This window comes from Tachypleus tridentatus, chromosome 10, assembly GCF_004210375.1.
Source record: "Tachypleus tridentatus isolate NWPU-2018 chromosome 10, ASM421037v1, whole genome shotgun sequence".
NCBI classification, from domain to species: Eukaryota; Metazoa; Arthropoda; class Merostomata; order Xiphosura; family Limulidae; genus Tachypleus; species Tachypleus tridentatus.
In genome coordinates, this window is record NC_134834.1 from 382,065 (window position 1) to 408,870 (window position 26,806).

Below are 26,806 nucleotides of genomic sequence, written 5' to 3' on the forward strand. Positions count from 1 at the left end.
TATTGTTTGCTCTACAAATTGTGAACATATATATAAAGGTTTCCTTCCTTGAAATACAATGTCTATAAAGTAAGATATAACAAGCAAGAGTGATGCAACAAAGAATACTTTATCATACCACTCTTCCACCATTTCTAATACTTGATCTAAATCACTTAAATCACATCAAATCTGATATAAGTCACAGAATTTAAGACGCAACTCTACTAGCCATACTTTTAAAAGTAGTTTTGTAAAAACAGCTGCTTAGAAAAGTAACATTTCATTTAAAAAATAGATTTGTTTGCCACACTTAAGAATGTAAGGAACAGGAAATATTTACTTAAATGACACGCAGAATTCAGGTATAACTTTCCTAATTTTGTATTGTTGGCCATAGGGAAGCAACCTGATAGCAACATTCGCCACTACAAGGGCACTTTGTGGCTCTTTTGAATCGAATAATGGCGCTGACTGTTACTTTTATAATGTAACTAAAACTAAGTGCGGTTTAAAGTAATAGGCTTATTAACCTTCAAATGTTATTGAATTTTTAACGTTTTTGAGAACAGGAAAGACAAGCCCTATGCGGCATGTCGAGGTGGTTAGGGCTTTCGCCTCGCAAATCTGCGGGTTCGAATCACTGCCTATCAAATATGCTAGCCTTTTCAGCCGTCTGGCGTTACAATGTAACGGTCATCAATCCCATTATTCATTGGTAAAAAAAGTAGCCCAAAGGTTAGCAGTGGGTGATGATAACTAGCTACCTCCCCTCTAGTCTTTCACTGCTAAAGTTTAGACAGCTATCATAGATAGTGCTTTTATGGCTTTGCTCAAAAATCAAACTCAAACAAAATATAGCTCAGAATGTTTTATTGTTCTAAATTTGCGACACATTTCACAACTAGATTATTTACATCCTATGACTTATTTAAGTACATTTTAAATGTCGCATTTTATTAGTACAATATACATTGTAGATATTGATATTATTACTAAAGAAAAGGAAAAGCAGAAGTACCATGGAAAACGGATTATGAAAAATCTCATATCTGAATTAGGTGACGTAAAAATCCTGTAGAAGAGATATTTGAGCCATGTTTTTGTTTTCTTATAGCAAAGCCACTTAGGGCAATCTGCTGAGCCCACCGTTGTAAACCCGTAGACTTACCGCTGTACCAGCGGAGGGCCTATTTGAGTCATTTTGAAACGTTCTATTGTTGTCATCTAATGGTAAAAAAATTAAAAAATAATATTTGAGCTGCTTTCAATCTACCAATGCGAGTTAGTGTTTTTATAACGATAAAAAACATCTCATAAAGAGGACAAACAAATAAAACTAGGGTATAAACAAAAAAAAAATGGTAAAATATATTCTAGTAAGAGGGGCGTCTGCGGTCGTAACATTCAGCACTCACACAACAATCGGTAATAATTCGCCACCATCCATCAAATATTACCTCAAGTGGAAACTTAACAAGTGAATTAAATTTAATGTAAAAATAAAACAAGAACAACATAGATATGGGTGTTCAAGACCACAATCAGTACTGTTTTCAATAAGCTTTGGGAAGAAATTTGTTCTCAACAAAATAAGACATCAGGAAAATAGAATGGGATATTTGTGTTTTGCCAATCTCGAGTATCAAAACCTGATTTTTGATACTATAAACCCTCAGACATACCACAGAGCCATCGGGGGCCCAGAAAAGGGTAACCAACATTCTATTAGAAAACTTGGGCTACCCCTTCTCCCAAAATGCCTGTTATGCATAAAATGTAAGCGGTACAAAAGCTTATTGTTATTGAGCCTATCTCAGTTGTGCGTTTATACATTGCTTCTTCGATTATGCACGCACATTTATACACATAATTCATTTTTGTTTTGTTTTTTGCGTTGTGATCTCCTTATAGATGAGTGGGGTAAATTTGGTTTGGTTTGTTTTGAGTTTCGCGCACAGATACTCAAGGGCTATCTGCACTAGCCGTCCCTAATTTTGCAGTGTAAGATTAGAGGGAAGACAGCTAGTAATCACCATCCACTACCGACTCTTGGGCTACTCTTTTACCAACGAATAGTGGGATTGACCGTCACATTATAAGCAAGCATGGTTGGTGCGGCGGGAATTCGAACCCGCGACCCTCAGATTAAGAGTAGAATACCTTAACCACTTGGTCAAGCCGGCCCGAGTAGGGTAAAGGGTAATTCCTGAATTTTCAAAACTCCTAGGTATTAACTTCTAAAACCCTGCCACTTTAGAAATAGACAACAGTTCTAAAGTGTCAATGAAGTCTCCAACTTTCTAGAAAATTCCGTTGAATAACCTATATGGCATAGGTAAAACATATGACAATTAAAACCTTTAAAACAGATCTACGAAAGAAAACAAAACATTGTAATAATGTTTGAATAGAAAAACACTACTTCTGAAAAGAGTATGCTTACTTTTCTGTAACTTAGGACATTCTCAAAACTTTCAACTAGTGGCCCTCATACTGCGAAACAGTTACCCTAACCACCAAGATATGCTAAATATTAATGCTTCCCGGTTGTAATTTTCAACTTCCACCTACCTTTTCAATGGCTTCTATTCTCAGTTGTACTCTGTCACTTATGGTACATTAGCTGAAAGCTTGTTTAGGTATTTTATACAGTTTAAACAGATATTAATTTTAAATATAATAAAAACATAGTTTGAATAATGCTGAACAGTAAAGTTTTACAGAAATAAATGTTTATTATGTTTTTTTATTTATTTTTCTAACTTTAAGCTATTTTCAATGAAACTAGCCTGATAGCTTTTGACACAAACTACTATAATCAAAAATCTGTATCATGACAAAACATTATATAATAAAAAGTCGTTTTTCATTACATCACAGCGTTCTAATCTCTAATTATTTTTAAGAACTAATTTTACCAAAGATCAACGTACAGCTTTCAGAAAGTCTATGTATTATGGAAACTTTCTCTTCTTCAAAGCACAGTTACACAAACAAAACTAGGACTTATCAGTCGCTGCTAAAACAGAATATTTATGTGACTTCAACAATCAGTTCTGAACTCCTTTCACTGAGCGTGTGTGATAACAATGCTTTTACAATCATAGGATCCGTTTTGAAGCCATTACAGAAATCAGTACAACTTATCTTTCCGTCTCGGTCCTAGAAAAACGAAACAGTTATTCAAACTAAGCGCTACAATGATTACAAGGAAAACGTAAAAGTTATATTATACTTATTTAAAACATCCAACATTAAGGGGTTCGTTTTTAAGTGGTATAACCTTTCATATATACTTGTATTTAAATGTATACTTTATTTCTAGGTTCGGTTAGTTCTAACAATTTTTCCACAATATGATTAATATTATAATAATATAATTGTAAAAACTAGCTGAATAATACACATATGGCTAAATTATATACTATGTACTACCTCTTTGAAACTTCAATTTCTTAGTTTAAATACTTGTTTTTGTTGTTCTTTTGTATAAGTTCCATAACATTATGTTTGGTCTCTGATGTGTCAATTTACATATTATGAGAACTATTTTCATCCAAATAAAAAACAAAACAACAAAATGGTTTCAAAAACCAAAAACATCAAAAAAAGAAAACTAAGTTTTGACCTTTAACTTGCCACGTTTATTGTAGTTACCTTTTGGTATATAAAACTAACTGTTAGCTCTTACTCTTTAAAGCCGTTTGAAGAAACTAATATAAAGTGTAGAACTTCTAGCAGATATTATGCATAAAACCCAATTTTCTCGTTAATAATCTGAAAAAATTAGTCACCTTATCTAATTTAACTAACAACTGGTTCACTCGTTCGTCTGGTGCATTTCTACCACGAGCAGAGGCATGAAACCTTCCGTGTAACTGATAGATGGCAGTTATGACGTCAATCATTTCGTAACGGCTAACATAACCATCGTTGTCAATATCGTATAGCTTGAAAGCCCCTGGTGACAAATAAATAAAATTAAACAAATATGGTTTCTTAAATCGTACCTCATAAAAAAACCTTCAGGAAAATAAGTGAGCAATGGAAAAGTTTCCTTACAGAGTGCTATAAAAGCTTTGATTTTATTACATTACATGATATAGTGCTTCATACATGTTAAGGTTTTCAAAACTTCTAGACTTTTTAAATGATATTCGTTTCCAACAAAATAATCATTGAATTAGAATGTATAATTATATAATAGTACCTTCATTTTGTGTTCGAAATGTAACAACTAGTTATTTTTCATAATAATTCATAATAGCTGTTTTATTTACAGGAAATATTATGTAGTATTAATGGCTCTGTCATAAGTGTGAGGACTTATAACGTTAGAATTCGGAGTTCCATCTCCGCAGTGAGTAAGCAAACATAGCTTATTGTCTACTTTTGCACTCCAACATAAGCAAATTTATTGCAAACAAATGTAAAGCTAGAATGAAAGAAATTGGAATGCTCGCCAGTCATATTAGAAGGTTTCAATAATGGTAATTTTAAAAGGTTTGTTCTAAAGCAGTTATTATAAGACTGCGTTTAATAAAGTAAGTAGAAAGCAGAGAGGCCAAAATAATCCATTAATTTCTTTAACGAAACTATTAAGTTTCTTTGAATATTGAATATCTTTAATCATTAAAATGTCATTACGTTTTAAATTCATAGTTCATTAGTTGTATATTCAAAACTATTGTAAAATATTGTTGCAGAAACTGTCTGTTAAATACATAAGATTAACATTGATATATGTGTAATATTTTTAATAAACTGAATATATATTAAAATATATATTGCACTAAAATACTCACATTTTAATTTGTCATCGACAGAACCGTGTGTTGTTACAGCAATGGCAGTAATGAATTCCTTAAACGTGACGACACCATCCTTAATAGAATGAAGACAAAATGAGCCCTATCTTTGTTACATCCTTAATACAATGAAAACAAAATGAAACCTATCTTTGTTACATCCTTAATAGAATGAAAACAAAATGAACCCTATTTTTGTTACATCCTTAATACAATGAAAACAAAATGAACCCTATCTTTGTTACATCCTTAATAGAATAAAAACAAAATAAACCCTATCTTTGTTACATCCTTAACACAATGAAAACAAAATGAACCCTATCTTCGTTACATCCTTAACAGAATGAAAACAAAATAAACCCTATCTTTGTTACATCCTTAATACAATGAAAACAAAATGAACCCTATCTTTGTTACATCCTTAATACAATGAAAACAAAATGAACCCTATCTTTGTTACATCCTTAATAGAATAAAAACAAAATGAACCCTATCTTTGTTACATCCTTAACACAATGAAAGCAAAATGAACCCTATCTTTGTTACATCCTTAATACAATGAAAACAAAATGAACCCTATCTTTGTTACATCCTTAATACAATGAAAACAAAATGAACCCTATCTTTGTTACATCCTTAATAGAATAAAAACAAAATGAACCCTATCTTTGTTACATCCTTAACACAATGAAAACAAAATGAAACCTATCTTTGTTACATCCTTAATAGAATGAAAACAAAATGAACCCTATTTTGTTACATCCTTAATACAATGAAAACAAAATGAACCCTATCTTTGTTACATCCTTAATAGAATAAAAACAAAATGAACCCTATCTTTGTTACATCCTTAACACAATGAAAACAAAATGAACCCTATCTTTGTTACATCCTTAACAGAATGAAAACAAAATGAACCCTATCTTTGTTACATCCTTAATACAATGAAAACAAAATGAACCCTATCTTTGTTACATCCTTAATACAATGAAAACAAAATGAACCCTATCTTTGTTACATCCTTAATAGAATAAAAACAAAATGAACCCTATCTTTGTTACATCCTTAACACAATGAAAGCAAAATGAACTCTATCTTTGTTACATCCTTAATACAATGAAAACAAAATTAACCCTATCTTTGTTACATCCTTAATACAATGAAAACAAAATGAACCCTATCTTTGTTACATCCTTAATAGAATAAAAACAAAATGAACCCTATCTTTGTTACATCCTTAACACAATGAAAACAAAATGAATCCTATCTTTGTTACATCCTTAATAGAATAAAAACAAAATGAACCATATCTTTGTTACATCCTTAACACAGTGAAAACAAAATGAACCCTATCTTTGTTACATCCTTAATACAATGAAAACAAAATGAACCCTATCTTTGTTACATCCTTAATACAATGAAAACAAAATGAACCCTATCTTTGTTACATCCTTAATAGAATAAAAACAAAATGAACCCTATCTTTGTTACATCCTTAACACAATGAAAACAAAATGAACCCTATCTTTGTTACATCCTTAATAGAATGAAAACAAAATGAACCCTATCTTTGTTACATCCTTAATACAATGAAAACAAAATGAACCCCATCTTTGTTACATCCTTAACACAATGAAAACAAAATGAACCCTATCTTTGTTACATCCTTAATAGAATGAAAACAAAATGAACCCTATCTTTGTTACATCCTTAATACAATGAAAACAAAATGAACCCTATCTTTGTTACATCCTTAATAGAATAAAACAAAATGAACCCTATCTTTGTTACATCCTTAACACAATAAAAACAAAATGAACCCTATCTTTCTTACATCCTTAATACAATGAAAACAAAATGAACCCCATCTTTGTTACATCCTCAATACAATGAAAACAAAATGAACCCTATCTTTGTTACATCCTTAATAGAATGAAAACAAAATCAACCCTATCTTTGTTACATCCTTAATACAATGAAAACAAAATGAACCCTATCTTTGTTACATCCTTAATAGAATAAAAACAAAATGAACCCTATCTTTGTTACATCCTTAATACAATGAAAACAAAATGAACCCTATCTTTGTTACATCCTTAATACAATGAAAACAAAATGAACCCCATCTTTGTTACATCCTCAATACAATGAAAACAAAATGAACCCTATCTTTGTTACATCCTTAATAGAATAAAAACAAAATCAACCCTATCTTCGTTACATTTTTAACACAATGAAAACAAAATGAACTCTATCTTTGTTACATCCTTAATACAATGAAAACAAAATGAACCCTATCTTTGCTACATCCTTAATACAATAAAAACAAAATGAACCTTATCCTTGTTATATCCTTAATACAATGAAAACAAAATGAACCCTATCTTTGTTACATCCTTAATAGAATAAAAACAAAATGAACCCTATCTTTGTTACATCCTTAACACAATGAAAACAAAATGAATCCTATCTTTGTTACATCCTTAATAGAATAAAAACAAAATGAACCATATCTTTGTTACATCCTTAACACAATGAAAACAAAATGAACCCTATCTTTGTTACATCCTTAATACAATGAAAACAAAATGAACCCTATCTTTGTTACATCCTTAATACAATGAAAACAAAATGAACCCTATCTTTGTTACATCCTTAATACAATGAAAACAAAATGAACCCTATCTTTGTTACATCCTTAATACAATGAAAACAAAATGAACCCTATCTTTGTTACATCCTTAACACAATGAAAACAAAATGAATCCTATCTTTGTTACATCCTTAATAGAATAAAAACAAAATGAAACCTATCTTTGTTACATCCTTAATAGAATGAAAACAAAATGAACCCTATTTTGTTACATCCTTAATACAATGAAAACAAAATGAACCCTATCTTTGTTACATCCTTAATAGAATAAAAACAAAATGAACCCTATCTTTGTTACATCCTTAACACAATGAAAACAAAATGAACCCTATCTTTGTTACATCCTTAACAGAATGAAAACAAAATGAACCCTATCTTTGTTACATCCTTAATACAATGAAAACAAAATGAACCCTATCTTTGTTACATCCTTAATACAATGAAAACAAAATGAACCCTATCTTTGTTACATCCTTAATAGAATAAAAACAAAATGAACCCTATCTTTGTTACATCCTTAACACAATGAAAGCAAAATGAACTCTATCTTTGTTACATCCTTAATACAATGAAAACAAAATTAACCCTATCTTTGTTACATCCTTAATACAATGAAACAAAATGAACCCTATCTTTGTTACATCCTTAATAGAATAAAAACAAAATGAACCCTATCTTTGTTACATCCTTAACACAATGAAAACAAAATGAATCCTATCTTTGTTACATCCTTAATAGAATAAAACAAAATGAACCATATCTTTGTTACATCCTTAACACAATGAAAACAAAATGAACCCTATCTTTGTTACATCCTTAATACAATGAAAACAAAATGAACCCTATCTTTGTTACATCCTTAATACAATGAAAACAAAATGAACCCTATCTTTGTTACATCCTTAATAGAATAAAACAAAATGAACCCTATCTTTGTTACATCCTTAACACAATGAAAACAAAATGAACCCTATCTTTGTTACATCCTTAATAGAATGAAAACAAAATGAACCCTATCTTTGTTACATCCTTAATACAATGAAAACAAAATGAACCCCATCTTTGTTACATCCTTAACACAATGAAAACAAAATGAACCCTATCTTTGTTACATCCTTAATAGAATGAAAACAAAATGAACCCTATCTTTGTTACATCCTTAATACAATGAAAACAAAATGAACCCTATCTTTGTTACATCCTTAATAGAATAAAACAAAATGAACCCTATCTTTGTTACATCCTTAACACAATAAAACAAAATGAACCCTATCTTTGTTACATCCTTAATACAATGAAAACAAAATGAACCCCATCTTTGTTACATCCTCAATACAATGAAAACAAAATGAACCCTATCTTTGTTACATCCTTAATAGAATGAAAACAAAATCAACCCTATCTTTGTTACATCCTTAATACAATGAAAACAAAATGAACCCTATCTTTGTTACGTCCTTAATAGAATAAAAACAAAATGAACCCTATCTTTGTTACATCCTTAACACAATAAAAACAAAATGAACCCTATCTTTGTTACATCCTTAATACAATGAAAACAAAATGAACCCCATCTTTGTTACATCCTCAATACAATGAAAACAAAATGAACCCTATCTTTGTTACATCCTTAATAGAATAAAAACAAAATCAACCCTATCTTCGTTACATTTTTAACACAATGAAAACAAAATGAACTCTATCTTTGTTACATCCTTAATACAATGAAAACAAAATGAACCCTATCTTTGCTACATCCTTAATACAATAAAAACAAAATGAACCTTATCCTTGTTATATCCTTAATACAATGAAAACAAAATGAACCCTATCTTTGTTACATCCTTAATAGAATGAAAACAAAATGAACCCTATCTTTGTTACATCCTTAATACAATGAAAACAAAATGAACCCCATCTTTGTTACATCCTTAACACAATGAAAACAAAATGAACCCTATCTTTGTTACATCCTTAATAGAATGAAAACAAAATGAACCCTATCTTTGTTACATCCTTAATACAATGAAAACAAAATGAACCCTATCTTTGTTACATCCTTAATAGAATAAAACAAAATGAACCCTATCTTTGTTACATCCTTAACACAATAAAAACAAAATGAACCCTATCTTTGTTACATCCTTAATACAATGAAAACAAAATGAACCCCATCTTTGTTACATCCTCAATACAATGAAAACAAAATGAACCCTATCTTTGTTACATCCTTAATAGAATGAAAACAAAATCAACCCTATCTTTGTTACATCCTTAATACAATGAAAACAAAATGAACCCTATCTTTGTTACGTCCTTAATAGAATAAAAACAAAATGAACCCTATCTTTGTTACATCCTTAACACAATAAAAACAAAATGAACCCTATCTTTGTTACATCCTTAATACAATGAAAACAAAATGAACCCCATCTTTGTTACATCCTCAATACAATGAAAACAAAATGAACCCTATCTTTGTTACATCCTTAATAGAATAAAAACAAAATCAACCCTATCTTCGTTACATTTTTAACACAATGAAAACAAAATGAACTCTATCTTTGTTACATCCTTAATACAATGAAAACAAAATGAACCCTATCTTTGCTACATCCTTAATACAATAAAAACAAAATGAACCTTATCCTTGTTATATCCTTAATACAATGAAAACAAAATGAACCCTATCTTTGTTACATCCTTAATAGAATAAAAACAAAATGAACCCTATCTTTGTTACATCCTTAACACAATGAAAACAAAATGAATCCTATCTTTGTTACATCCTTAATAGAATAAAAACAAAATGAACCATATCTTTGTTACATCCTTAACACAATGAAAACAAAATGAACCCTATCTTTGTTACATCCTTAATACAATGAAAACAAAATGAACCCTATCTTTGTTACATCCTTAATACAATGAAAACAAAATGAACCCTATCTTTGTTACATCCTTAATAGAATAAAAACAAAATGAACCCTATCTTTGTTACATCCTTAACACAATGAAAACAAAATGAACCCTATCTTTGTTACATCCTTAATAGAATGAAAACAAAATGAACCCTATCTTTGTTACATCCTTAATACAATGAAATCAAAATGAACCCTATCTTTGTTACATCCTTAACACAATGAAAACAAAATGAACCCTATCTTTGTTACATCCTTAATAGAATGAAAACAAAATGAACCCTATCTTTGTTACATCCTTAATACAATGAAAACAAAATGAACCCCATCTTTGTTACATCCTTAATACAATGAAAACAAAATGAACCCTATCTTTGTTACATCCTTAATAGAATAAAAACAAAATGAACCCTATCTTTGTTACATCCTTAATAGAATAAAAACAAAATGAACCCTATCTTTGTTAAATCTTTAATAGAATAAAAACAAAATGAACCCTATCTTTGTTATATGTAGGTTTCCAATTTGGAATATAAATTAAAAGATAAAAATAATTATTTCTAGGTTAGCATTATAGCTATATTACTTAAAGTAAAAAGTTTAAACTCAAGTTATTCCACTACGGCAATAAAAGTGTGAAGCCAACATTATAAATATATCCGTAAAGAGCTGTTTCATAAATTTGTTTTTGAGTGTTAAAAACAACATACAGTATGTGTTCTTTATATAGTGGTGTCTGTTGATTGTTTCAACAGACAACCACATAAAATATGCACTTCACAGATAATGAAACAGAAAGATAAAAGGTAGAAATTGAATGTCTTAAAATGTATGGAAAGTGTATAGAAAGTGTTCTTTAAAAATTAAAAATTCCTCGACCTTCGATGAAGTGAAAGGCATATATAGAACTGTATATAATTTTTTGGAACGAGTCATTGTTATATAACCTTCACCTGTTTATTTAGATTCGAAGCATATATAAGAAAAGTGAATTATGCAACTCGGTGTGATTTACTATGAAATAGGATACAATGAATTCCTTCATATGTTATATTTGCATTTTTTTAAAAATTTCCTTTCAAGCAACCAAGGATTAATGTCAATGTATATTTTAAAATTCCATTACGCACTTTGAAACATTTATTATAAATGAGATGAGTTGTCTAAAGTTAGATGGCATTGTGCAGGCTTTCAGCCATTATTTAGACGTGAGGAAACGTGTGTCATATTTCACTAATTTTTAAACAGGAAGAATGGTTTGTTGTTTTGTGTTAGAGAAAGGGAACGCACATTGATGTAATCAATGTAAGATATTATTTAAGCAAAACATCACTATAATTCTAATTAAAGATGAAAGAATTTTTTAAAATGATGATGAATTAGTTACATATATATATTTAATAATTTTTCACTTCAACTGAAAGAAATCGTTTTCATTAAACCAGAAATATTTAGATAAATAAAGATACTTAAAGGTACTTACAAAATCAGATTTTCTAGGACATAACTGGAACATTACTTGGGTGTTGTAAGTTGATTTTACAACTAAACCAATAATGTACTTTTAACCGATAATCATTATGTCTGCGTATGACGCTTAAAAACATATATTTAACTAAAATACTATTTGGTTAATTAACGATAATATAAACAAGCACACACTCATGCATGCCAGTCATATTATAAGAATAATATGTCATGAATGTAGAGAATATAAAAGGTGGGAAAATCATAAAATTATAGTCTAGTCAACAGGACTTAACATAGAAGTAAGTTCCAACAATCGGGGTTTCTCAGATTTGTTCACTTGCCTTATTGGAATCAAATACGTTAAAAATATAGTCAACGAAAGGAGATGGATTTCCAGCTGGAAAAAGCTGACCATAAATTTTCCTAAACACCTGGAAAATAAAATAAAATATTCATGTTCATGTCTATAATGTTTTGCGTCCAAAATTTCTTGCACTTATAGAAACATTTATTTTCTACAAGACATTTTTCATATAATTTTTATCTTTCTGGTTAAATACCGTCCATTTCATAAACCTAACATAAATGAAGTTGTAGTTGTATGCTTTCTTTAGCGTTTTTTGTTTCCGTCTTACCTCAATCATATATGATTATAATTTGCTGAGGTCCGAAATGGCCAGGCGGTTAAGGCGCTCGACTCGTAATCCGAGGGTCACGGGTTAGAATCCCCTTCGTACCAAACATGCTCGCCCTTTTCAGCCGTGGGGGCGTTATAATGTAACGATCAATCCCACTAATCGTTGGTAAAGGAGTAACCCAAGAGTTGGAGGTGGGTGGTGATGACTAGCTGCTTTTCCTCTAGTCTTACACTGCTAAATTATGGACGGCTAGCGCAGATAGCCCTCGTGTAGCTTTGCGCGAAATTCAGAACAAACCAAACCGTTAAGCAATTTTGATATACGGTCTACATTATCTCGCACATAACTTCAACAATAAACGGTTTTAACAATTTTCTTAACGAAACAACTTGTACAGTAATTAGGAATTTGATGGTCTGCAATAGTTGGTATACTTGGGCAAGAAAAAAGTGCGTAGTTCTTTGCTTTTCTACACATAGCTACACAATAAGCTGTTTGTGCGCTATTCCCCACGGATTCACTAAATCTCGGCTTTTAGCATTGTAAGTACCTTATCCTCCTAAATCCCAGTCAAGAGGAAATCAAAATAATCAGTAAAAATAAAAAATACGGGATCTTGCCGCTGATCCAATAGGAGACTAAGAGGTAGGCTTAACATATTATACGTAATCATTATTTAGTTAAAATAACCATTGATAATATGGCATTTATGTATCTTTGTTGAAACATAAAATACACTTGTATTTTTTGTTTGAAATCAAGCACAATGCTTAACACAATGGGCTGTTTTCGGAATGTTTTCGGACTTACAACGATAGAAACCAGGTTTTAATACGATTTTACGATTTTATATATATCCCGAAAACCAAATGTTTAATAAAATAAAACGAAATAAAAATGTTTAATTTTTTAAAACTCATTATTATTATGAATTTAAGATGAATAAAAACATACGTACACAAAAGCATAAATACGGTTTATAGTCTTTAAGGATAGTTAGCAGCTTTCAAAGTACATACATTTTTTTTATAAGACCCACATTAGAATCACAAATTTTCTTGCGTTTATATGTATTTCAAAATATCTGTGCGTTAAATTAGATGACATTTAAAATGTTTTTAAGCTTGTTAATAAAATAAATTTCAAAATTAAAACAAATTTCACCAGAATACCAAAATGGAAATTGTTGAAGAAAAGTTCTTGTAAAGTATGCTATATTTTTTCATAATACAACTAGTAATGTATTTATTAATACGTAATTGGTTATTAATTGCATTTTTGCTGTGAGATTTGTTTAAATTTATTCTTAGACGTGAGGTTTTTCTTTCTTCAACACATATCTGTTTACAAGAAATAAAAAAACAACATAAATAACATTACACAAATTGCAACTAAATCTAAGGCTTATGAACAGTATTTTTCTCCACTAAGTCCTGCATTATATGTACTGTATGTAATAAATTCCTGTATATATCTTCTTCAATTTCATTTGGTTTATGAACTGTGATAAAGGTCCTCTTTTGACAAATATTTTGAATTATGTGCTTGGGTAAAGACTGTACAAGACTCACGTGTTAGAAACGTAGAGTTATGACGTTAGCCTATTGAAACCACATTTTATTAATTCCTTTCTATTTATATTGTGAGAAATGGCAGTTAAGTTTGAAGGAAACTGAATACAATATCACCTGTACCAAAACCTATCTATGTGACAAATGTGAATTGATGTGAGGACTACATTATAAATTTATGAAAGACTAGAATCATTGCTCTATCTAATAATTTTAAAGTAAACTTGCAGTTTTTTGGCATCATATTCATTTTTAAAGTTTTCAGAACCGGTACAGATACGTAGTCAAGAAACGTCACACGCCCTATGCGTTCTGATAAAGGTAAGTACTTAAGAACGAAAATCGATAAATCATAGCGAGTTAACATGTGGCTTTAATATTATATTGACTATCTGGGGAGAGGGAGAGATCTCTCAATTATCGCAAAGTTACCATTCAAATATTTATTATTTCCAAGTATTTCATTATGACATACCTGCAATTCAGGGTGTGTGTTTCAGGTCGTTATAAGTACTTGTAGTTCATAAGTATGCTTTTGTTCACTTCATTACATTTGTCAATAAAACTACGAACATAAGCTTACCTCTTTTGTCATGTGACCATCGGGACAGTCGTGTATAAAGTCTTTATACCTGTAAATATAAAATATTCGATTTTTTCTTCTCTTTTAAATAAATTACCTACTTTTTCAACAACAATAATAACTAAATCGTTCAAAACAATTCTAAATAACTATTCTTGTACTTATGCACTGGTTATTCAAGATGAGTGTATTAAGTTGGTAGTATATTTTATTTACTAAATGAGAATACTTATCGACAACAAACACAATTATATACTTAATTAGGTTCAATACTTCGACTACCTGAAAGTAGCTTTGTTTCAAAACATTATGTAGGTATGATTTTCAAAAGTTGGCGGTAGGGGCTGCTGGATGGTTGCCTTCCATTTAGTTCAACGTTAAGGACGGCAGCAGATAGAATTTCGTTTGTTTTGAATTTCGCGCAAAGCCACTCGAGGGCTATCTGCGCTAGCCGTCCCTAATTTAGTAATGTGAGACTAGAGGGAAGGCAGATAATCATCTCTACTCACCGCCAACCCTTGGGCTATTCTTTTACCAACGAGTGCCTTAACCACCTGGCCATGCCGGGCCTAGTAGATAGAATTAGCAGGTTTCCCATATACAAACAAACGTTCCCCACCTGTTTACTAGTGTTTGTTGATGAGGACTGAAATTAATATTATCTATTAATAACGAAAGCTAACAGTTAATGAACAATATTTCCATAGTTGGATAAGAAATATCAGTTCATCCTCTAAAGAAACGTGTAAATAAACTACACTAATATAATAGCGAACAAACGCTTCTTTAGAAGTTAGAATAGCTTCCTAGAATGCAAACAAATTTGGCTATGTCTAAGCTCATTTATTTCTCTAGGGTTTAAAGCTATTAACACTCTAACTTGTTTAGATAATAAAACTTTTAAATTGATCTTATTTTACATACATGTATATCCAACTTTACAAAGAGTTGACTCGTGGCCACTTTATAAAAAATACAAACTCTCTCAATATATACATGCATTATAAGTGTATCTAAGTTTCTATTTCATTCATGGAAATATGTTCATCTCTTAAGAAAAAGTTAAAAGTTTTCTTATAACTGTAGCTTTACTACAATAAAAATAATATTTAGATTTTGCCTACGTCGTTTGTGATGGTAGGATTCACATCTCGTTTGATTGTTTGTTACATACTAGTGGAGGAACATTATCAGGTCATCCCTTAAGTAATGTCCAATTTTAGGTTCAGAAAAAGAGAAAGGATTTCAAACACTTTTAATGTTATTTAATCAATAATGTATGTTCCATTATTATTAATTACTTCCTGCCAACGATTCACAAGCTTCTGAATGCCACTTTTATAAAATTCTTGGGGTTTGGAGGAAAAGAATGTAGAGAGGGTAGTTTTGACATCTTCATGTGTTCCAAGCTCTTTTCCATCAAGATAGTTCTGCAAATTTCAGAATGGATGATAATCAGATGGGATAAGGTCTGAAGAATAAGGAGGATGTGAAAGTTATTCACAGTCTAGCTCTTCAATTTTTGCAGATGTGATCCTTGCCATATGGAACCGTGCATTATCCTTGTGTAACACAACACCTTTACAATTGATCACAGCAGGCCTCTTTTATTTCAGTGCAACATTCAAGTGCTCTAACTGTTGACAATAGAAGTCTGATGTAATCGTTACATCGAGTGGCAGCAACTCAAAGTGGATCACACCAACAATATCCAACAAAACACTTAACAAGAGTTTCCTAGGGTGGAGGTCCATTTTGGGCTGTGCTTTAGCTAGTGTACCTACACCAAGTCATTGTCTGCAGCACTTAACATTTTTTATAAAATATCCATTTTTCATATCCAGTCACTAACCTGTCCAAAAAAAGGTGAGTTACGTTCACGATAGTGTAGAGAAGTGTAAATGTCCTCTCTTGCTCTAAGGTTGGGTTTTGTCAAATCATGGAGGACTCATTTTCCAAGTTTTTTACACCTTTCTACGCTGTTACAGATGACGGTGAACTGTTGAATGGGTTGAATTTAGCTTCTGTGCTAGTTCGTGAACTGTTACAGCACAACTTTCGTCACATGCAGCCAGCATTAAACTCAACAGGACGACCCGAACATGACGCATCACTTAAGCTGTTGTCACCTGAACTGAACGTGTGAAATCATCTTCGACATTTTCTTTCATTAAAAAGACTCCGCACCATAAACAACCTGAATGTTTCATGTAGTTTCTGCTACACTTTATAAAACTCATAAAGCATTTTGTGGCTAGTGTGCTCCTCAGACACATCCATCTTCATAAGGGTTTATTTGATTAATGATTTGTAAAAGTGGAAATGGGATAGTTTCTTTTATTTTTCTTTGTGGAAGGCTTTAATGATGATGCACTTTCTGTATTAAATTTTCGGACATTGTTTAAGGGATGATCTGATACATTTAGGCAACACCTTTACACCCGATTGGTTCTGTAATAAATCCGCAGTTTTACTGACTAGTTCTGTGTTTGTCATTAGTCTTGTTCCAGCTTTCTAAATTTAAAGCCTTGTCCTAAATTTACGTAATAAGGTTGTGATAGATACATGATTTCTTCAGATGTCTTTTAGTCGTTTTGGACATTAATATAATTAGTTACGGTGAACGTCCCCCGCTAGTACAGCGGTAAGTCTATGGATTTACAAAGCTAAAATTAGTGGTTCGATTCCCCTCGGTGGACTCAGCAGATAGCCCGATGTAGCTTTGCTATAAGAAATCACAAACATACAAACACCTTTACGGTGAATATACCAACGAAATCATAGGGTAGCCGAATCCACGGTCAATGGAAATAGGCATCGCAAGGCATTATATCTTTTTCAATGTGACTAACATTCATGTCAACGACTGCCTGCATTCGCTTGGCTAAGATCTCTCACGTTTGTCAGCATAACGTAAACTCTATCACACGTAACTTACTTTAAGCAACCCCATACCCAAAAGTCATGAGGTCCATCCGACAGAGGCCCAGCAAGGCCAGGTAGTTTAGCGCGCTTGATTAGCAATTTGAAGGTTAGGGGTTCGAATCTCCGTCACGCCAAACATGTTCATCCTTTTAGCCATGGGGGTGTTATAAAGTTACGGTCATTCCCACAATTTGTTGGTAGACTAAGAGTTGGTTGTGTGTGGTGATAACTAATTGCCTTCCTTCTAGTTTTTAGCTGTAATATTATGGACGGCTAGCGCAGATAACCCCTGTACATCTTTCAACAAAATTCAAAACTAAATCATCCGACAGCATAGTGGAAAGACGCAACACCCATAGTCGATACTTTCAGGTCACAACAAATTACCGTTTATGATGTTCGAAAATCTACCAATAAATTTTCCTCTACAGGTAACATTATTAGTTTCATTAGTGTTCAACTCGCCAAAATATTATATAACAACCCTGTCAAGCACTAGCCAACTGGTTAATGTATGCGCTTTCCAGTATTCTGTACATCAGTTACATTTTAAATCTAACTTTGCTTTTTTTAACTTGATTTCTTTAAACATTTTCTGTTAGTTTGAAGCCTAACTGTAATATGTGTATAATTTAAATGTGTGTTTCATTTATACTTAATAAATACTTGTAATTGGTGCTGCACGTATGGTTTGGTTCTTTCACTTTATTATTTAAATCGTTTAACAGGATTCTACTAACTAAATACCCAATCCTCTTTTAACTAAGTGTTGGCTTGTTCGTTCGTTCGTTTTTTGAATTTCTCACAAAGCTACTCGAGGGCTATCTGTGCTAGCCGTCCCTAATTTAGTAGTGTAAGACTAGAGGGAAGGCAGCTAGTCATCACCACCCACCGCCAACTCTTGGGCTACTTTTTACCAACGAATAGTGGGATTGACCGTAACCTTATAACGCCCCACGGCTGAAAGGGCGAGCATGTTTGGCGAGACGGCGATGCGAACCCGCGACCCTCAGATTACGAGTCGCACGCCTTAACACACTTGACCATGCCGGGCATGTTGGCTTGTAAGTTAAAATTACTACTTTTCCAGTTGTTCAAGGTATTTTCAAATGAATGTTCAAAGCTAAACTAATCTAAACATTTCGTTATAACGCTGACTGCTATTATTACAAACTACTATGAACGGAAGTAGCGCCCTCTGATGATAATTTCTGGTGATCACAGGTTCATATTACCCAGGGTTCTTTTGGTTTCGCAACAACTAATTATTGCTCTTTACTTAATCTTATTAATTTTAAAAAAATACACAATTTAAAGATAATTGTTTGTAAGGTGAAGAAAGTCAAGTTGAGGATAAAACGTAGTAATTCACGAGAGATAAAATGTAGCACAACGTACAGTAATTCACGAGAGACAAAATGTAGTAGAACGTAAAGTAATTCACGAGAGACAAAATGTAGTAGAACGTAAAGTAATTCACGAGAGACAAAACAAAAGGTAAATGATGTATTTTTATCCAGAAGATTAAGCATAATCATGAATAAAGTGATGAAAATATCATTTCTTATTATCCAGCGAAACACAGTCAAGGAATCAGGCTTAGCTTCCTCACTTAAGACTAAAACCGTTTTTTTTTTATTCACACTTGTATTAATTAATATTCTTTGGATTTCAAATGAAATACCTGTGAAAATGCCTAAAAGAACTTTACTTTTGGGTGCCACAGGTTCAGTGTAGCTAATGAAATTTTGTACTTAATAAAAGGTGTACTAGTAGTGTATCAAACAGGAGATGGGTCTGAGGTACCATTTTGCATACCTACGATTTAAAATCCGTAGAACGAGGCCTGACATGGCCAGGTGGTTAAGATACTCGACTCGTAATCCGAAGGTTGTGGTTTCAAATCCCCGCCACACCAAACATGCTCGATCTTTCAGCCGTAGGGGCGTATAATGTGACGTACAATCCCACTATCCGTTAGTAAAAGAGTAGCCCAAGAGTTGGCGATGGATGGTGATGACTAGCCGTTTTCCCTCTAGTCCTACACTACTAAATTAGGGACGGCTAGCGCAGATAGCCCTCGTGTAGCTTTGCGCAAAATTAAAAATCAAACAAACTCAGTTCCATTACTTTGTCATCTTGAGCATTTTACAATCTGCAGTAAATTTCTGGTGTTGCATACAAATAAAATTTCAGACCAAACTGCTGCCTTAGGTACAACTTAGTTTAATAGTACTGCTACTGAGTGAAAAGTATGTTCTACCAGTGATTTCTGCAAACAGAAGCTAGATTTTGAATGTTATTTTTTACACCAATTCAGTTCAAAATCCCTGAATAATTAATTGGTTACTAAAAAATGTAATTAGAAACGAATGTAACCTAACATTTCTTGACACATAAAATCTCAAACTCTTTTGGACAAACTTGCTTTTAATCGAATGACGTTTCAGCTTTAAACAATTTTTTCAAATTCTTTCTTTTCGAAGTGGTTTCAATATACAAAGATTTTCGCGTGTTAGCGAAAAACTTGAGTCAGACATATTGAATTAGCTATGTTTAGTCTTATTGATAGTCGATAGAAATAGCTTTATTTGAAATAATGAGAACATATGCCTGAATAATCTGACTAAAAGAGTTCGATCAGATTACAGTTCTCTTTGCTGACGCATGTATGATATTGTGCATGCAACAAAATCCAGAGCCTCTGTTGTAAGCTTGAGGCTTTATAATGATAAAGAGTGGAGTTTGATTCCTGTGGCGAGCATAATGCAAAAGTTCACCATGTAATTTTGCTCTTTAATACAAACAAACTTTCCTAGTGCATGTTTTTAGGTTTCAATACTCGTGCTGCGCAAAGCACAAACAGTCCATTGTGTAGATTTGGGCTACACAACTTAGTGGCACAGTGGCATGTCTGCGAGCTTATACTACTAGAAAGCGGGTTTCGATATCCGTGGTGGGCAAGGGCAGATAGCCCTTTGTGTAGCTTTGTTATTAATAACAAACAATAAAACAACAACAATTTTGGTTAATAATAAACAAACAAACAAATAATATATTACACAAATACGTTGAATAGCCTTCGAATGGTTAAATAATTCTCGTATTTGAATGTCTTTTAATTTTAGGTTTACGAATGGAAAGAAAATCTAAAAAAAATTCATTTTGTACTATAAAAGTATATGTTGTTTTGTCATTTGGAAATTTTATTAACACAAATGAGTTACGCATCATATTTTACCTTGCTAGTCCTAGCATTTACTTCAATGAATACAGATAACTTTTGAGATGACAGAAAATTTAAGCATATTTAGATTGAACATAATTAACTAGATGCGTATGTGTTACGTTACTATGTCCAATAACATCCATATATTCTGCATGTTTAGTCTGGACCTAACACTTGGAGTTTACTTAGTATTTAACTACATTCTTTAAAAATACAAATCGTTAGTTTCGAGTTAAGCCGCGTCACAAGTACATCCTGTGTTAGGTAGTACCGTCTCGCCAGTTTTATGCTAAAGCACCACATCATGATACGTCCTGTGTTGATTCGTGCAATGTTTCATATTTTACCTTTAAGCTCTACAACGAAATTCTGCAATGTTCATTTCTGATTAATAAATAAAAAAGTGATGAGATAACTTAACTGAAATCTGTGACATGTTGGTATTTATAAAACTATATGCTTGTTAAAAAAAATTCACTTTAACTGGATTTAAAGTTTTGAAACATATTTTTCATTTTTTTCAGAAATGTTTAGATTTTTTAGTATATATTGTTTTACATGATTTTATTTCTCCAGCCTTGATGGACTAATGAGATCAAACTCAATCCATAAAATTACTCATAACACATAATTTATTCTCTGAACCATACAAATATTTATATTTTACTTGCTTATAATTTTTATATATTGTTTTATATGATTTTATTTCTCCAGCCTTGATGGACTAATGAGATCAAACTCAATCCATAAAATTACTCAAAACACATAATTTATTCTCTGAACCATACAAATATTTATATTCTACTTGCTTATAATTTTTATATATTGTTTTATATGATTTTATTTCTCCAGCCTTGATGGACTAATGAGATCAAACTCAATCCATAAAATTACTCAAAACACATAATTTATTCTCTGAACCATACAAATATTTATATTCTACTTGCTTATAATTTTTATATATTGTTTTATATGATTTTATTTCTCCAGCCTTGATGGACTAATGAGATCAAACTCAATCCATAAAATTACCCATAACACATAATTTATTCTCTGAATCATACAAATATTTATATTCTACTTGCTTATAATTTTTATATATTGTTTTATATGATTTTATTTCTCCAGCCTTGATGGACTAATGAGATCAAACTCAATCCATAAAATTACCCATAACACATAATTTATTCTCTGAACCATATAAATATTTATATTCTACTTGCTTATAATTTTTATATATTGTTTTATATGATTTTATTTCTCCAGCCTTGATGGACTAATGAGATCAAACTCAATCTATAAAATTACTCAAAACATATAATTTATTCTCTGAACCATACAAATATTTATATTCTACTTGCTTATAATTTTTATAAGGATTTTAAATCATCTATATTTGACGCTTTGTAATACTTTTATTTAGGCCAATTTCTCGAAGCTTGTAGATAATTTTTAAAAGTTATAAAACTTACCATTTTGAAGCTGTTTGTAATTTTTATAATGATTTTAAATCTCCTAAATCTGACGCTCTGTAATACTTTTATTTAAACAAGTTACTGGAAGCTTGTGGATGATTTTTAAAAACCATAAAACTTACCATTTCTGAAGCTGTTGTGCTTTAACTGCAATAAAAAAGGACAACCAGTTTACAAAATTACATGTTTAATATCATCATATATATTAACATTTACTAACTTAATATATGCTATCTGTTATTAGACAAAAAGAGGCTATAGTGGAGAGAAATTATCTTTAAAATAATTAATTTGTTGAATTAAATTTGAGTGTTATCTACGTTAACAGCTTCTGAAACATACATTTTAAATCACATTATCAGTTTGAACGTAATAACTTGTATAATTCGGTATAATTGTAAAATATGTCAACATTAATGATAAACCCCAGAATGGAAACATTTTCAGAAATTTATTGTGAGTTATCCCTTGTTTTAAATTGTCTATGACTGTGCAACGACTATTATTGTTATGATTAACCTCTTTTCTTCTTTTTTTTCTAATTTTAGAGCTCGCCAAAGTGCGTTTAAAACCAATAAATGCTACATTTTTAAATCAGTATAAATTAACTGGTTTCCACGTAAGTTTATCAACTGTATTACAATGAAAGTAATATAAGCTAATTAATTTCTAGGTGTATCAATCGTTTTACATTGAATACAATATAAAATAACAAGTCTTCATGCAGATTTGTTAACTGTGTTACACTGAATACTACAATGCTAGTAAAAAAATCTCCATAAAATATTGTGGAGAGTTTTAAACCACAGGTCTTGCTTGAAACATAGAATGACTTACCTATTGACCTTTGTCTATTACCAAACATCTAACAACTTTAAATCTCCAAACAGTTATTAAACTTGATTTAATAATTTTGAAATAATTAGGATATATAGCAATATAATTAATGCAAGAAAGGAAAATTAATGTTTTAAAACTATTATTTTCTTGGATATGATACTTTACAAAACTACCACCTCTGGGTTCTTACATCCACCTTCGTTACTTCTATACCTCTATACTAAATACTAAACACCAGTTGATCAGTACAAAAAAGTGTACAAAAACTTACAGTTTGTAGTTGACTCCAACTCTTCTATTTCGTTCTTATTTAGTTTGCTTGTGTTTTTGCCTTTGAAAAGGAACGAAGCTGTAGTTCCCATACTGGTTAACATACCATGACCATTTAATTAATTATAATTCGTTTTTTGTTGAGATTTACGTTTTATTCAAATGAATTTCTTCTCATCTAAGAAAGGAAAGCAACACATATCCTTGGGAATGTTTGCCAGCCTAGTACTGGTACTACATTTCACAAATGGCCCGGCATGGCCTAGCGCGTAAGGCGTGCGACTCGTAATCCGAGGGTCGCGGGTTCGCGCCCGCGTCGCGCTAAACATGCTCGCCCTCTCAGCCGTGGGGGTGTATAATGTGACGGTCAATCCCACTATTCGTTGGTAAAGAGTAGCCCAAGAGTTGGCGGTGGGTGGTGATGACTAGCTGCCTTCCCTCTAGTCTTACACTGCTAAATTAGGGACGGCTAGCACAGATAGCCCTCGAGTAGCTTTGTGCGAAATTACAAAAACAAACAAACAAACAAACAAACATTTCACAACGCCCTCTATTGTCTTCTCATAAACACTCCGTTGTCCTGGTAACGTAACTGCATAAGTGCTGTTTTGTGTAACTTTATCGTTCACATGTTTGTTAACGTATATAGTTCATGCTATTAACCCCTCTATATTTTCTGTTTTAATATTCATACTTTAGTTATTAATACATTATTTGTTTCACAACGAAGTATATTTGTTAAGCTAAACGAACCCCTTTTTGGGTGCAGTAAACAACTTGATTAATAGAATGCTAGTCAGTATGTGTTAACACTTAGGTTCTTTCTGTGTGTTTCCTTATAACAAAACCACATTGGGCTATCTGCCCACCGAGGGGAATCGAACCCCTGATTTTAGCGTTTTAACTCCGTAGACTTGCCACTGTACTAGCGGGGAGCAATTATTTTCGTCGTTTCTTAATTGAAAAAAAACCAAAAAACATGATATGTTTCACAAGAACACAAAAGGTTGGTTGGTTGTTCGGCGTTTTGTGGCGCAAAGCAACCAGTCAACCTTTTGTGTTCTTGTGAAACACATGTTTTTTCAATTAAGAAACAAAAAAGTGATGTACCACATTTTTGTTTTCAATCTACGATATTCGATATTTGATAATAACTAAATTTTGAAAAAAAACAAAACACAAAAATAAGGTCCAGCACTCACACCAATCTTATCAAGATGTTTTGTGGGTTAGTTAGTGACTTACGGTACGTAAATCCTCTAGCCCACTTCTTTTCTGAGCTATACGCTTATCATATCTGGCTTTGAGAGTGTATACCTTAGATTACTAATGGAATATCTGTATTATAACGAGTAATAATGTTATTCTAAGCCTATTCTCAGAATGCCTTTTTTTTTTTTTTGTGGAAGCCATATTATGAGTTGTGTTAAAGAAATTGATTCAGCTGAACTGTTACGGATAACTTCTACCGAGAACAGGTCTGTGTTTGAAATTGTTACACAACATCTGAACAGAATGGTCTGAAAGGAACCAAAATACTTACGATATTTTGAAAATGGTTGCCGTTACCGGGTGCTGTTTCCGCAATTTTACTTTTCACATGTTTTTATATTGTTCTCTTAATATCAAGATCGTTTGAAGTGAATATAAATGTCATTATTTGATGATTGTGTTGTTTATTTATTTGTTATTTAATACTAAGTAACTTACACATTTCATTCTTGGTCATATAGAGGAGATTGGATTACTGTCTAATATCGAAACTCTTCGTCTAGGCTTAGGTTTAGGCCTATGAGTAACGTAACCTTAGGCCTGTAAGACGTGAGGTAAATTTTTGAGACTTATTTTGGGGGAAAAAAAAAACAGTCTTCAACACCGGAAAATACGGTATATATGTAATTATGTAGAAAACTGTCAAAATGTTGTCAAGGTGGTTGTCGACAGCAAGTTAAATTATCTTCCCAGATAAGTACTCTCAGTAGCTATATGGTATTTTAACCACCATAACTAACTCTCCAAGTAACTTCTACTTAGATATGCCAATTATACAGCTATGCAACTATTATCTCATTACAAACATGGTGAAAATGTTTAGAGGTCCAACAAGAAAATTATATACAAATATTTTTAGCCCTGTCAAAAATGTTAGAATCATTCAATAAAATGTTTTAAATGTTTGCCTTGTGATTATACCAATCACATGAAAATATTCATCCTATAACTTAGCAAACATGTTAAAATGTTCATTGTGTAAATCTGTCACGTATATTACAATATTCACCATATGAATTTGATAAACAAGCTAGAATATTCAACATGTAACTGTTCTAACTATATTCAAAGATTTACAATCTAATACTACATGACTAAAATATCCATAATGAAGCACTGCTGAACGACTTAAAATATTCAACAGTAATTCGGCTATGTAATACTTAATACATTGGATAACTCACATAAGTATTCTCTGGACAGCTGCAAACATTCAGAGCTAAAATCATCTATAGAATTAGTGATCAGTTATATTCATTATTTATTTATTCTTCGAATTTAGAGTAAGTAAAAATGTAATAAGTTTCTCTTAGTTATGAAATAATGCATTGACATCTGCATAAATTTATCTTCAACCAATGTCGTCGTATAATGACACTCAGTAAATGTTATTTATCAATTCTATGTCCGAGTTTTGTGTAGTAAAATTATTGTAAGTCGTTTTCAATTCTGTATTATTGCTATAGAGAACTTTCCATAGAGAAAGACCTCGGCAATATATTATTGTAATGTCAAAAGTTATCTCCAAGTGCTTTATAAAATACTGAACACTAGTATTAACCATATTTTAGTACTGTTTATAACCTAAAGAAAACGTAGAATGATTCTGTCTTGGGGTTGGCGGTGAGTGCTGATAACTATCTTCTTTCTTTTCTGTGTACCAGTTCAACATTTAGTATTGTTAGACAAAGATAGCCCTTATGTAGTTTTGCTCTGCCAGAAATTGGGAAACAAACAAAAATATTCCCAAGTATATTGAAAATTAATCTTAATAATTGTTTATTTCTGTCGAAGTAAGAAAACTAATGTTGATTACCTGTTAATGTATTCGTTATCTTTGACGTGAAATTTGACGTTATATGATACATAAGCTAGAAACAGATAAAAAATTCCAGAGTTTAGGCATAGGGTCTTCTAAAATATGAATAACACATAACGTTGAAATAGATAAACAATTAAAATCAACAATTAAAATCATTTTTAATTCAGGTTGATCTATGGACTCTGAAATGCTAACCCTACATGTTTCAACATTTCCTACGTCATCATCAGACGCATTTATTATATCTATTCGTTAGCTAAGTCATGTCACCTGTGTGAAGATTTACTATTTCTGCGGGATTCTCAGAGGAGGCACTGCCACGTTTTTACACAAAATGCTCTTCGCCA

General features: G+C 31.6%; 1 protein-coding gene across 1 annotated transcript; it reads right to left on the minus strand.

Moving 5' to 3' along the window:
* On the minus strand, nt 1-23,575 carry LOC143228622 (neuronal calcium sensor 1-like). The gene is made up of 7 exons (XM_076459848.1): nt 23,367-23,575; nt 22,378-22,402; nt 14,627-14,675; nt 12,176-12,265; nt 4,788-4,866; nt 3,777-3,943; nt 1-3,144 (listed from the first exon to the last, which is right to left on the minus strand). Exons 1-7 carry the CDS (start codon nt 23,467-23,469, stop codon nt 3,016-3,018), a joined length of 642 nt encoding a protein of 213 aa, XP_076315963.1. The 5' UTR covers nt 23,470-23,575; the 3' UTR covers nt 1-3,015.
* Between the last annotated feature and the right edge of the window lie 3,231 nt (nt 23,576-26,806).